This window comes from Talpa occidentalis, unplaced genomic scaffold, assembly GCF_014898055.3.
Source record: "Talpa occidentalis isolate TD23 unplaced genomic scaffold, MPIMG_talOcc4v2.1 talOcc4.4, whole genome shotgun sequence".
Classification (NCBI taxonomy): Eukaryota; Metazoa; Chordata; class Mammalia; order Eulipotyphla; family Talpidae; genus Talpa; species Talpa occidentalis.
Window position 1 is genome coordinate 27,541,771 of NW_023604295.1, and position 13,193 is coordinate 27,554,963.

At 38.3% G+C, this 13,193-nt stretch overlaps 1 protein-coding gene across 3 annotated transcripts in view; it reads right to left on the minus strand.

Moving 5' to 3' along the window:
• PEX5L (peroxisomal biogenesis factor 5 like) overlaps positions 1-13,193 on the minus strand; it is a 223,350-nt gene that overhangs the window by 52,522 nt on the left and 157,635 nt on the right. For all 3 annotated transcript variants that reach the window (XM_054700391.1, XM_037525151.2, XM_054700392.1), the window contains one exon: positions 5,915-6,010. In XM_054700391.1, the coding sequence (XP_054556366.1) occupies positions 5,915-6,010 (96 nt within the window). The remainder of the gene's footprint in view (positions 1-5,914; positions 6,011-13,193) is intronic.

Consider the following 13,193-nt stretch of genomic DNA (forward strand, 5'->3'; position numbering starts at 1 on the left):
CCAAGTGAAGTGCAAAGGGAAGAGAATTAGAATATGGAAATAGTTCTGAATTTAAAATGTAAAGGTTTTAGTAGAATTTAATAGGCTTAATCCATTACCCAAGTGGATTTAAGTTTAGGCTTCCTGTTCTTTCTCTGTTCTCTGACCAGTAAAGCTTCCATTGTCCATCAACCTTCATTTTCCCTCATTCACATATTTCATTACTTCTTTTCAAAATTGGCTCACATGAATACCTCTCTCAGAATAAAAGCAAAGCTATGAGAACATTGACTGAATTGCCTACAATAAACATTGTAATAATCTTGGAGCCAAGTAAAATGTGACTTTGATTCCAGTGGCACAATGTTAATTTGCTATTTCATAAAAATTTTTGTGATATTTCTTAGGCATTCAAGAAGAAATGCTCAGATGAAACAGATGCATCTGAGGAAAAAAAATTCTAATTTGTGCATTTATTTATCCAGTAAAAATTTGTGAGGCCTTACTCCGTACTCGATTCTCCAGAAAGTGCTGAGAACATGCAGAAAGTGAGATCAGATACTACCTGTAAGAGTTCAAAGTCTAGTGTGGTGATGGATGTGGAAACTCAGAAGAACTCCCCCAATCAGTAAATTATATTCAGGTAATCTGCTCCACGAAGACCTGCAGTTCTCAAGGTCTTTAAGGGCAGAGAGTGTCTTCATTTTCTGTTCCTAGATCCAGCACACAGTGTTGGATCAGGAAAAGCTTACATGTCTGACGAATTTGTTGTTAAATACAATTTATGTTGAAGGTTGAGGCACCTAAAGGGACAAGTAGCTAAACACAGTATCAGATGTTGGCTGGCTCTTTCCTGCCCTGCTAAACATGATAAAGGCGATTATTTCTGGTGGGTGGTTGCAGGGTTGCTGACTGCCTGCTCAACCTTCTTCTTTCTTGCAGGTGCAGCACAGGAGTCTCTGGGGATCTCCCGTTGCTGTGAGGGAGCTTCAGGCCTCACTGAGCTCCTGGGACTGCTGCCCTTGTCACTTCTGCTTCTCCCTGCGCATCTGTCCTAGAGCCAGCGCATTTAGGCTGCTGGCCAGGAAGACACTCGAGGCAGAAGCAGGGAGGAAACTTTCTCCCTACTTGTTCAGGAAAGATATATTTAACAACAAAAAAGAAAAAGCCCAGAGTACAAATATTTAGCTTTTCATCTGAAGGGTACAATTTTTTGAGCTGACATGAATTTGCAATGAATTTTCGATAAAACATAAGACATGGAGGCAAAAAGCCCCAGTCACACAAAATCTCAGTAGGTCTAGTCGTTTGACTTGAGCCTGAGCACCGTCAGTCTTTGCACATAAACAAATTTTCAGGTCATGTGGTATTATATTTTTTGTCCAGCAGAAGACACTGTATTTTTTAGGGGACATTTTAGCTCAAACATTAGCTGAATTGCATGTTGTCAGCTCTTGCTTAATATAAATAAAAACTAGTTTGTACTATGCACAATATAAAACATATCCCATGTTGCTTCATGGTGAGGTTGGTGCTACCTGCCTTATAAGTAAGTGCACCTCACTGACACTGAGACCAAGAAAACCAGAGAGGACACTTTAGTACAGTCTCTGGCAGAAATCCACATGCCACAGACAGAATTATTTGTTTACACCACTATGGAAATGCAGATACTAAATTACATTAGGGCTAATATGGCACTTTATGTGCAACAACAGCTAGACAGAAAGAAGTGTTGCCCATATTAATGGATTAAAAATTAGCCATTCACCCAGTAGTTTGAAAATATTTATTGAGTACTTAGTAGGTGCCAGACATTATTCTGGATGTTGGGGTATAGTGGTGCATGAGAAATGATGTCCCTCATCTCATGATGGTTGCATTTAAAGTGGAAAGATAGAAATAAATAGGAAAATAAGTAAAAGATAAAAAGGAAAATATCCAGTGTAAATGAAAGGGGAAAAGCAATACTCTAGTTGCTGTGATAGCAATTGGGTAGTCAGATTGAGCTTTGCTGAGGCCTTGATACTCAAGCTAAAATTTGAATGGCAAGAAGAAATCTGTCACATGAGGATCTGGGGGAAAAGTGCTTTTGTAGAGGGAAGATAATTTGGAGAAAGCACAAGGAAGACAGGGTGGGGACAGTGGGCAATGAGGCTGTTGAGGAAGAGGAGCAGAGGACAAGCAGTGCACCTGAGGACCAGCAGGAGCTGGAGAGGGGGCCAATTGTTACATCATGAGGAAGGATGATGACAAAATGATTAATTTAAGAATGGACTAGATTGTAAAGTGGAAGGTATTGTGCAATCAGATGGTATAAAAATGTAAGATGGAGACTTTGGAAAGATTCAACTTGCCCTAGTCATGCATCCTTTTCCTTCCTCCTTCCTTTCTCCCCCTCCCTCATCATCCCTCTCCCCTCCCATCTTCCCTCTTTCCCTTCCTCTTCTTTTTAAATTGCATTTTAACATTACATAAGGTTCAGGTGTGCATCTCTGCAAATCAAGATGTGCATATGCAACATTAAGTTCGCCACTAAAATACAATGCTATCCTTCACCATGCAATTGACCCCTTTTAAGTGATTTACCACCCCATTCTCCCTTCCCTTCTGGCATAATTTCCATCTGGGTCTGACTAGAGATTAGAACTGCCAGTAATGATGCCAGTCTGCGGTGTCATTTGTCAAGACAGATCTGTCTTGAAAATAAAGAATGCGGCACTTTTGGTTCTTTTAAGAATCATATCCCAATGCAGTGTCTTTGACTTGCTACCTTCTCCTTGATTACCAATATAATACCTTCATGATGGAATATTTGGAAAAAACAGATAAGCTAATGGAAGAGATAAAACCACTCTAAGTGTAGTCACCCAAGAATAATTGCTGTTAACATTTGGGCACTCACTCTCTTCATGGTTCTATAGTACAGTGATTTGGAATACAGACTCTGGAGTCTTAATTGTTTGTAAAATGTCATACAACTGGTTGCAATCTCCCTAAGCCTCTGTTTTTTATTTCTGCAAAATGGGGATGGTAATGTTGCCCTTTTCATAAGACTGCTATGAGGATTAAGTGAGATAACTCATATCATGTTCCTGATTTAGTGCCTGGGAGGTAGCACATACTTAAAATGTTAGGAATTACGCTACTATCATTTTACAACATTGGAATCATATTGTAAAACTGTGAGTATATAAGTTATTATTTTAATTATCACTAAGCACTATGACATGTTCATAAATATTTTTCTATGGTATCTCTAGTGGTTAAATAGCATTTTACCTTAGGGATCAAAAGCAGTTCATTGTCCATTATGGAACACAGTACTGTTTGCAAATTTTCATGTTTTAAGAAAATCCTACAGTGAAAATATTGCAGCCTTGTAATGGTAATCAGGCTTGATTACTATGACTATTTCTGTAGGATAAATTCTGAGAAGTGGTTGGGTCTAAGGGCATGTATATTTTCAAGACTCTTTGATGCATTTTATTATGTGTTCAACCATGAATTTAGCTAATATCCTAGGTCAGAGTAATGTCTGGAAGTAAATCATCCACAAATGTGTGCATATCAGTAGGCCCGATTTACCATCATTAGCTTAGCGTAAGTACTCCACTGCCTCTCATCTTTTTTCTCCAAACCAATTCACACCTTCTGATAAGCATTATCTCCCCTTATTCCTTAAGGAAACTTCTCAGTTCTAGGTTTCCAACTGAGCAAATTTGCCTACAATTTTCCTACTTGCTGGGAATCCTGTACTTTCTATTTGTTTCACTTGAAGTCATAAACTCTAAGATTTTAGAATATTAGAATACCAAGCCCTTCATCTTCTAGATGAGCAAACTAAAGTAGAGAGAGCAAGTGATTGGACAGTTGGTCCTCCAGTCCACACTACTGTTAGGTAGCTGGTCAAGGTGCCTCACTCCTTTATTCCTAGCACTGTACCTAGTCCTGCCTCCAGCACATCTAAGCAGTTGGTAGTGTTTGTAATACTTCAAATGCTTGAAGGAACTTGCAGTCTTTTAGGATTTTATAATGGGAAAGGACTACAGAGGAGTTGATATCTATATTAGTTAATGAGATATATGTCTCCTTTAGTTTTTAGTGACAAGTTGGATGAACATTTTAGGTCTCAATTCTTAAAAAAGACAAGGAGAAGCCAGGAGAAGACAAGGCTTCTTGAGATGAAAGGGGGTCATGTAGAGAAGGGTTAAACTAATTCTGCTTTGTTCCACAGGGAACAAAATTAAATCTAAGCAAAACTGAAGCTGCCAAGAGACTAATTTCAGCAAAAATAAGGGAGAGTTTCTAATAGTGAGGACTGTTCAAAACTGAAATAGATTTCTAAGAAGTGAGTTGGCCCTATTTGAAAGTACTCAAGTAGAAACAGTGATAATTTGTCATGTGTGTTTTAAAAGAAAAAACTGGGTTTTTTTTTTTTTTGTGTGTGTGTGTGCCTTGTTGGGATAGAGAACTTTTAAGGTCTCTAACAAAGCCAAGATAAAATGATTTTGTAAATATATGTACACACACATGCACAATAGATGGATAATTTTTTTCCTTGTTAATACATTGCTTTGTAATTAAATCTTTTGAGTGTAAACCCATTGTCTTTGTCATTATAAATGGGACCAAATAAATTCTAATATATGCACTTAACCAAGATTTTATGGTTCTAAGTAATCCTTTTTTTGGGTGCTAATTCATTGTGCTATACACAGTAAGGGTTCAAAAGATAAATTTAAATGAGCTCTCCAGGCTGGAAAAATCTGCTTTAAAGATAAATTGTGCTACAGTCTTCATGAAGTTGAACTCTTTGATTGAACTCAGATGCTCTCAATCAACTATATCAGTAGATCACATTCAAGAGCACTAAATATGTATTAACTTATTATTTTAATTAAAAAAGTTTAAAATTAAAAGAAGACAGTTGGGTGGATTTTATTGTGATGAGATAAAAGTGTCCTCTTATTGAGCTTCTGAATGATGATATGAAATTATGGCTGGAATTATTTCCTAGAATATAAAGAATCCCTTTCAATATTAAACTGCAAATAGGATTTAATTGCATTTCAAGTATGAAGTTATTAAAAGACTGCCCATAGTTTAATAATTATATCCAAATTCTAGTGGTAAGAGAGCCACATAAATAAGCCATATTGGAAAATAATTTCAATTTTCAAGATTTCACATCAGTAACAGAAGTGGAGGTCCTAAGGAGTTTGTACTTGGAGTCAATAAAAAGCTTCTCTCTCAAAAAACAATCTAGAAAAGCTGTGATAAGTATTGTAGATAGCATCATGTGACACTGTGATTTCAACCAGGAAGGAAATGGATAAATAACAGCAAAGAGCACTTTCCACCCCTTGCTTCTCTGCCTTTTTCCTTTCTAAAGGCCAAATAAGGAAATCAGTGTTCAAATAAAGTATTTCATTGAACTTATCACCGTTGTTTTGAATAGTCTTAATAGTGAACTATCTATGGCTCAAGTAAAAAAGGATTGTCCATTTACTAGAATACTCTGCCAACCCTCTTGTATGATATGTACGTATACAATATAAATGTATAATATCTCAGGGGCAACAAGACATTCTATATTGCAAACACTGCATTAGATTGCATTGCATTGCATTAGAGGAAAGCAGTAAGGCGTGAGCAGCGGTCATAGATTTATCATGGAACTAAGCTCAGAGTTCTTTTCTAGGACTCCAGCCACTGCTAATCTGTCACAGAATTGTGGTAGATTGGCATCTATTAGCTGGCTCTGGTAGGAAGTCAAAAGTTCTCTGATAACAATAGCTTTCATTCTAACAATTATAATCATGGTTATTTGTGTCTATAAAGCAAGACCCATTTCATATGTATCCTGCTGAAATCTGATATTTTGAGTTCCACTCTCAGAAATATGAAATAGAAAAACAAGCAAAAATGTTACCTCCACCGCTGCTTTTGCCCTTTCAAATTCCTCTTCTAAGGAGTGGTTTCTGGAAAGTAATGCACTTCCCCAGCGATGTTCTTTGGTCAGTCGAGCCTGAAATAAACCCAACACATGGTGTTATAATATTAGGATCACATAATACAAAAATACAACTAATTTTCCTTTACCCATTTTCTCTTAGACTTTAAGAAGCAACTGCAGGGGGCCTCCCCGTGGCGCAGCGGTTGAGCGCTGGGTTACGAAGCTGCCCGAAGCCTTTGCAGCGCTGGTTCGATCCCCAGCTGCTCCCTGGACAACGGAGGAGGGTCCCACATGGCGCGCAGACCTCTCCTGCCGCCCGCTGCTCCCCTCAGCAGTGTACTTCGGTTCTTCTGCCTGCTCTGCTCCCCGCTCTGGCTCTGGTGAATTCTCTCACCCTCCCGTGCTTCTGACTGTACCCAGTGCTTGTATAAATAAATAAATAAATCTTTGAAGAAGAAGAAAAAAAAAAAGCAACTGCAATTAATGTCATTTTTGAAATACTTTGCAAGCACAATGTTGTCCAAATTATGATGGTACCACAATGTGTGTGATCAGTCACGCATGCTTTTTCTACAGGGGCCTTATTACAGAGAGGGAATGTCCCTAAAAAGAGGGAGGGTCCATGTTCCCTGACCTACCTAATGAAGTGTGGAGCTGAGTGGCCAGTGGGAGCTGGAAGAGACTTGGAGCAGGAGACATGGAGAGATCAAAACAGGGAGATACGTGAAGAAAAAGTGTGTGCTTTTTTCTCAGTTTTAGGTTTGCACCGGAGATTTGGGGGCTAGAGAAGGAGACATGTGAGACATGTGTAGTCAAGACATGCATGCAGAGACATTTGGGAGAGATGTGGGTGAGAGACATGTGGGAGGCTGACAATGGCAGCCCAAATGTGTTGATTTGTACTTTGATTTTGCTCCTTTCATCAAAGATTTGACTGGCACATTTTCAGAACTCACGGGCCCCGCTTTGGGCCAACCCTGTTTGGCTGGTCATTTACCCAGGAGGGGAATGGTAACTTTGAGTGTTTTATTGGTGAACTATTATCCTTTCTTCTTGCCTTTCTCTATACACACTTATCCTATTAAAGTTCTTTTACACTAAGAGTATGTTTGTCTTTATGTGGCAGATGGCAAAATTCCTTTACAGTATGCAAGTTTGGGATTTCGGGGTACCCTTCAGTTGTACACTAACAGTCTCAGCCCTGGTCTTATTAAAACCAACACCCAGACTTCACCTTCCAAATATTTTACTTTAATTGATATTGGTTCAGGCATTGATATTTTAGTAAGTCTCCCACAGGATTCAAATACGCAGCTAGGATGGAGAATTTGCATATAAAGACTAGACCTAAGAACTGATATTGAACTTGAACCTAAGAAGGTTCAAGACAGGGAAGACTGTGAAAGCTACAGACTGGGAAGGTGGCTGCTAGGTTCTTCTTGTATGTACAGATCATTGTGCTGTATCTCTTTCATTTGCCTTTTCTTTCTTGCCACATATCTGTGTCAGGTCCTGTTCCCCCAGGACACTGCTCTCTGTTAAACAATCATCACTTAGATGAAACCAGGTCCAATAATGCCAACGGCTTTATCACAATTAACAGGCACTGTAATACACTGTAATCTTAATTTAGCTAAATACAAATACTTCCAGAAAATCTCTCCTGCCTCCCCAAGAGTCTGCTGGAATAGAGTAAAAGTTATTAAAATGTAATTTCACAAAAAATGAATACATTCTTTTTGAAAAAAGCAATCATGGAAAATAAGAGGTATACCTCTAGACTTCTTTATGTTGGTATACTATTTTGCTTTTTCCCACTCAATAATATATTTTGGAGAGTTTTCATATTTAGCACTTTGATATCTATCTCATTTTTTTTCCAGGGATTTCCTAGTAAGTCTATCCTGTAGTTTGTTCAGCTTCTCTCTGCAAGCTTTCAGAGGTTTTCTGATTTTTCTCCTTATAATTGCCTGTTTTCTTGTCTATATTCCTGCTCTACTGTGGGATCCGGGAGGCAGGATTTTATCTGATCCTTTTGTTCTCCTACTATCTAGCCCAGGGCCTGACAAGTGATAAGTGGCCATGACTGCAGGATGAGGGATTGCACTGATAAGGCAGCTAGGCCTCAGGGAGTGGGAGGAGAGACTTGTGGGGTCCCTTCCCCCACCAGCTTTCATGGATGGAGTAGGTACTGTTTACAGGAAATATGAGGGGGACCACAATGCATACATCAAGAAGGCAAAAAAATATTTGATGTTTTAGTAAATTAACCTTTTGTGTTCATTCAAGCAAAACATACTCCATTAAAAAATATCTTACCCTCTTTTTTTCAGAGCAAGAGAAGCTTCCATCATCCAGGTGTTAATTGCATTATTGCAGGGATGCTCAACCCTGGCCTCTGCAGGAACTATTCAATACTTCAGTAGGCCACACTCACCCAGACCAATAAGAATGTCTGGAGATGGGACCTGGTCATTAAATGTTCGAAAATCTCCTCTAGGGATTTTGACAGGCTGTCATTTGTGGAAACCACTGTCCTATAGCAAAGCTTTGTTTTTCACTTAGCACTTACCATCTACACAGCTTGGCAACTTTTCATTTTTTCTCCACCATCATGGCCTCAAAAGGACTACCCCTGCCATTCATCATTACATAACAGTAGTGCCAGGGCTCACCATGTGACAGATGCTCATCTTTTACATCCCAGAATTCATTTAGACTTTTCAGGTAAGTATTATTGGCAACTCCATGACACTGATGCACAGATTGCTTAATTCACTTGCCCAAAGTCACACAGTTGGTGAGTGGTAGGGCTGGTGCTTCATGGCCGGTTCATGCACTACACTCTTTTCACTGGAGGCTGTGCTCCACTGACCACTTTACAGTGGTCACTCCCAATCCTTTGCACTTTACAAATATGCAAAACATAGAAAATCTGTCCCTCAGAGACTGAAGCTCAGTGAGGGAGTTAGCTAAAAAGGCCTTAAAAAAATTAGGGAGTGGAAACATAACAAAGCAATAATAATGAAGTAATGTATAAGTAACAATCTTAAACGTTTGCTTTGATGAATTTAGAAGGTTAATTTATTGAAATATTAATTTGTGTTTTCAACTCCTGACACACTCATTTAGGCTCCCCCATATTTCCTGCAAACACCATGTGCTGCATTGCCGATAAATATTTATATGCAAATTGGCTGTGAGTATATCAATGAACAAAATCAAGGTATTTCTTTCTCCTAATCCCAGAAGGTAGCTGAGTTCTCTGTCAATGTTTCCTGGCCAATCCAGGAGGCTAAGGGGAGCTTGTAGGAGATTGAAAGGTGAACTTGTTTTTTTTGTCCTGTTGCCTAGAGTGGCAGTGGTCTAGGTTAACAAAGCCTTACAACTTGGGATAGGGGAGAGAAAGGCTGGAGGATGCCTTAGGGAGGTGCCCAGTTGAGAGTAAGGCCTATGAACAGCACAGAGGCAAGGCTTCTGGAATGATGCCTACGGTCAGAATGGGGGGTGAGGAGGGCACATCTGGGGTTGCCAGACCTGGGTGCTTCCCTCCCAGGTGAGCCAGGTCTAATGGCTATAATGGGCAGCATCTTTTCTTCTCTGGGCACCCTGATATCAAATACCTTCTCCTAATACTTTGAATCAAGTCAGAGACAGTGGGGGAACTCCAGAAACAAAAGTGAGTTTGACTATCACACATTCCAGAGATTAGGATGTGGACATATCTATTTTGAGGATCACCATTCAGCAATATATTTGATTAACAAAATAAAGTCACAGATGGTTTATAATCTTTTAGAACTTAGAATTTGTTGGAGTGTTATAGGCTAGTAGAAAAGTTAACCCCAAAGGTGACATGATCCTATTGTCTTGTAAAAAGTTAATAAGTCTTGTATGGAAGTTGGTAAACTTGCTTCAGCATTTCTTTCCCAGCTGGTTATATAACTCTCTATTCTTTAATTCTTTCCTTTTGGAACCAACTCTTTTCCTGCTGGTTCCTCATTAATAAAATAAACAAATTTTAAAAATGTGGATACATGGTAAGAAATAAACTTTGTACATTTACATAATAATTTCATAAATGAATCATGAATAGTACTAGAAGAAGAGAAAGTACTGATAGTTTTGTTGCAAGGCACCTCCTTTTATTAGAGACACTTTTCACCAGTGAAATATGATCTGTCTTTCCTGGGAAAGCAGACCTAACAAGACCCCATGACTATCATTGACTTCACCTCGTCCATGATTCACGACCCCAGTGGGTTATGATTCACAGGAGACATAGGCACTATAATTCAGGAAAAAGAGCAGAATCGCTCAGGATTCTAGATTTACAGTTTATATTTTCTTTGCCACTTAAAACAGTATGTGTAAATAGAATCTTACTGTGCAAATGAAATTTCTTTCAATAGTACATTTACTATTTAGGTTAGTGCTATTTTCCACATTGTTAGGAAGGCCTTAGGTTATTACTAAGACAAAGTGTTATCTACCTCACATTTTAAAGCCATTTATTTTGCCTAAGGAAGCATGAAATAAATGCTATAAAATATAGATAGTACGGAATGTAAACAGAGGCAGTTTCTTTCTTTTTTTTTTTGATACAGAAGTATCATGTTTTGCATCCTTGTTAATGTTTGCACAGTGTGGGATCTCCCCTCTCAGATGTAGCCATCATATGGCACCCACAACCAAAGCATCCATAGTCCTCTAACAGAGAGGCAGTTTTCTAGTTGAGATCAGTGTGTAACTAAAAATTTTGAAACTTTTTAACAAGTGTGGTCAGACTTGCTGGTTTAGGGCTGAGGATTATAGGGCCTACCTGGTGGTGCAAGGGGTTAAGACGTAACCTATGAAGCTATCCACAGCCACGGCAGCACGAGTTCAATCCCTGGCCAGGGAGCTACCCATATGGTGCAGCAGACCTCTCCAGTCTCGCCTGCTGCTCCTCTCAAGCAGTGTATTTCAGTTAATCCACCTGTTCTGTTCCCAACTCTGTGTCTGGTGAATCCTCTCACCCCCCCCCCCCACACACCTCTGGCCTGTGCCCCAGTTCTTGTATTCATAAATAAATAAATCTTTAAAAAAATACAGATTATAACCCATAGAAATATTAGCCTCCCTTTCAACCAAGGCATTTTTTAAATATCTTATTTTAGTACAGGCAATATCTGTAACATGGGGAAAACATATACAGCTGACTCTTGAAAAACTTGGGGGTTGGGGACACTGATGCCTTCACCTCTAGTCAAAAATCTGAGTATCATTTATGATTGGTCCTCCACATCTTCCTTTGGGTTCCACATCCTCAGATTCAACCAAGGAACACTTAACAGCTGGTTGACTCCTGTGAATGCGGAACTCGAGGATAGAATAAGATTTGCATGCAAGAGGACCTGTGCAGTTCAGGCTGGTGTTGTTCAAGGGTCAACTGTATAAGTATTGCTTACAAACTGCCGATATTATTTAGTATTTAACTAGAGGCATGGTAAATAAGACAATTGCACCCCAAGGCTTTTAAATTGCAGCTGTTTAGGTAATGCAGTAACTTTAAAAGTTCTCCAAACTTATGGGCATCAGAATCAGCTGAGGTCTAGTTCACACACAGATTGCCAGGGTTTCTGATTCAGTAGGTATGAGCTGATCAACAGAATGTGCATTTTTAAAGTTCTCAGATACTACTGGTCTAAGGACCATGCTATAGAACTTCTGAAGTAGGTATTGACATTATGTATCTGGAGGTAGAATGATGGAATTCATAAATGTACTCTGATGGAGGCATTTCTTTTCTTCTTTGCATGATTTTGAAAAATGCTTTGGAGTTACAGCAACCTGTAGTGACTTGGCTTTAAATCAGAATTTTAATTGATTTAAGTTAATTGGATTTTAGGTATTATACTTTCCAGAAAAGAAAGCATTTAATTCCCTGGATTGTTGATTATTCTGAATGATAAGTACTAGGTTAAGGGGAAAAGAGATGAATTAAATAACTATTTAAGGAGAAAATTATGTTTTATCTCGTTTATTTAAAGTTATAGCTGTGATAGAAATTATGATTTGAAAATTACTGTATTTGTGGATGTGGTTGTCCTAGCACACTTCTGTCAACTAATCTCAATGCCGTTCATATTTTCTCATTCAATTACCTTCATATTATTGCTAGTGGTCTCCCACCAAAACACAGTACTTTTCAAAGAAAAAAAATTGAAGGGGAAAAGAGATCGGCTTCACTACAGAAAAGAAAAAAGTGTTACAGCAAGCAGATCTCGGGTGACAATATAAATGTTACTAAAAGCAAAATCTCGAGTCAGACTGCTGAAGTCAAATTGTGATTTACTATTTGCTACTAACTAGTGATCTTGGACAAATTACTTAATTATTTAATCTCTGTAATACTCAGTATTTTCATCTGCAAAGTGTATATTCACTCAGTGAGTCCAAATAAGAATTAAGTACAAAAATTAATGTAAGTACATGCACAAAATATTCAGTACATATTAAGGGTGCAATAAAACTTGGCTTTTGTTATTATCATCTTTTTGGTTAGCACTTATCGAGTGTGACTGTAGAAATTCATTAAAATATCTGTGTTTAGAACACTTTTGTTTGTGGTTAATGGAGATGAGTTAGGTTCTTATACCATTATAGATCATTAAACACCTGCCTCATTGAGATGACCGGGATTTCTTTTATCTTAATCAATCAACAGATATTTATCATTGAAGGTACCCACATAAATCTGTACATTATGTGTCAGGAGCAAATACCTAGAGCTTTATGCAAGGCAGGAAGTGGACTGTCTAGTGTCCATTAGTTATGCAGGTTTTGAATCTTCTTATAATTGTAGTTATCTTTCTAATTTTTTACTGCTTCACTTATGACTTTATAGATAAGAGACATGCAGTCATTTGTTGACTGAAATGGAAATCATCAGCATTTCTAAGAGTAAGTTTGAGAATGAATTGGGGAGGGGAAAGGCACAAGATTGTGTATGGCCTCAGATCAAATGACAATACTTCTTTATCTTATAATATTTCTGCATCAGTGATTAATCTTTTTTTAAAGATTAATTAAAGATTTAAAAAATCTTTTTTAATCTTTAAAGATTTATTTATTTATTTATACAAGAAACGGGGTACAGGCCAGATGTGTGGGAGGGTGAGAGGATTCACCAGATACAGAGTGGGGAACAGAACAAGCAGACTGAAGAAATATACTGCTGAGGGGAGCAGAGGGCACAACAGGAGAGGTCCGC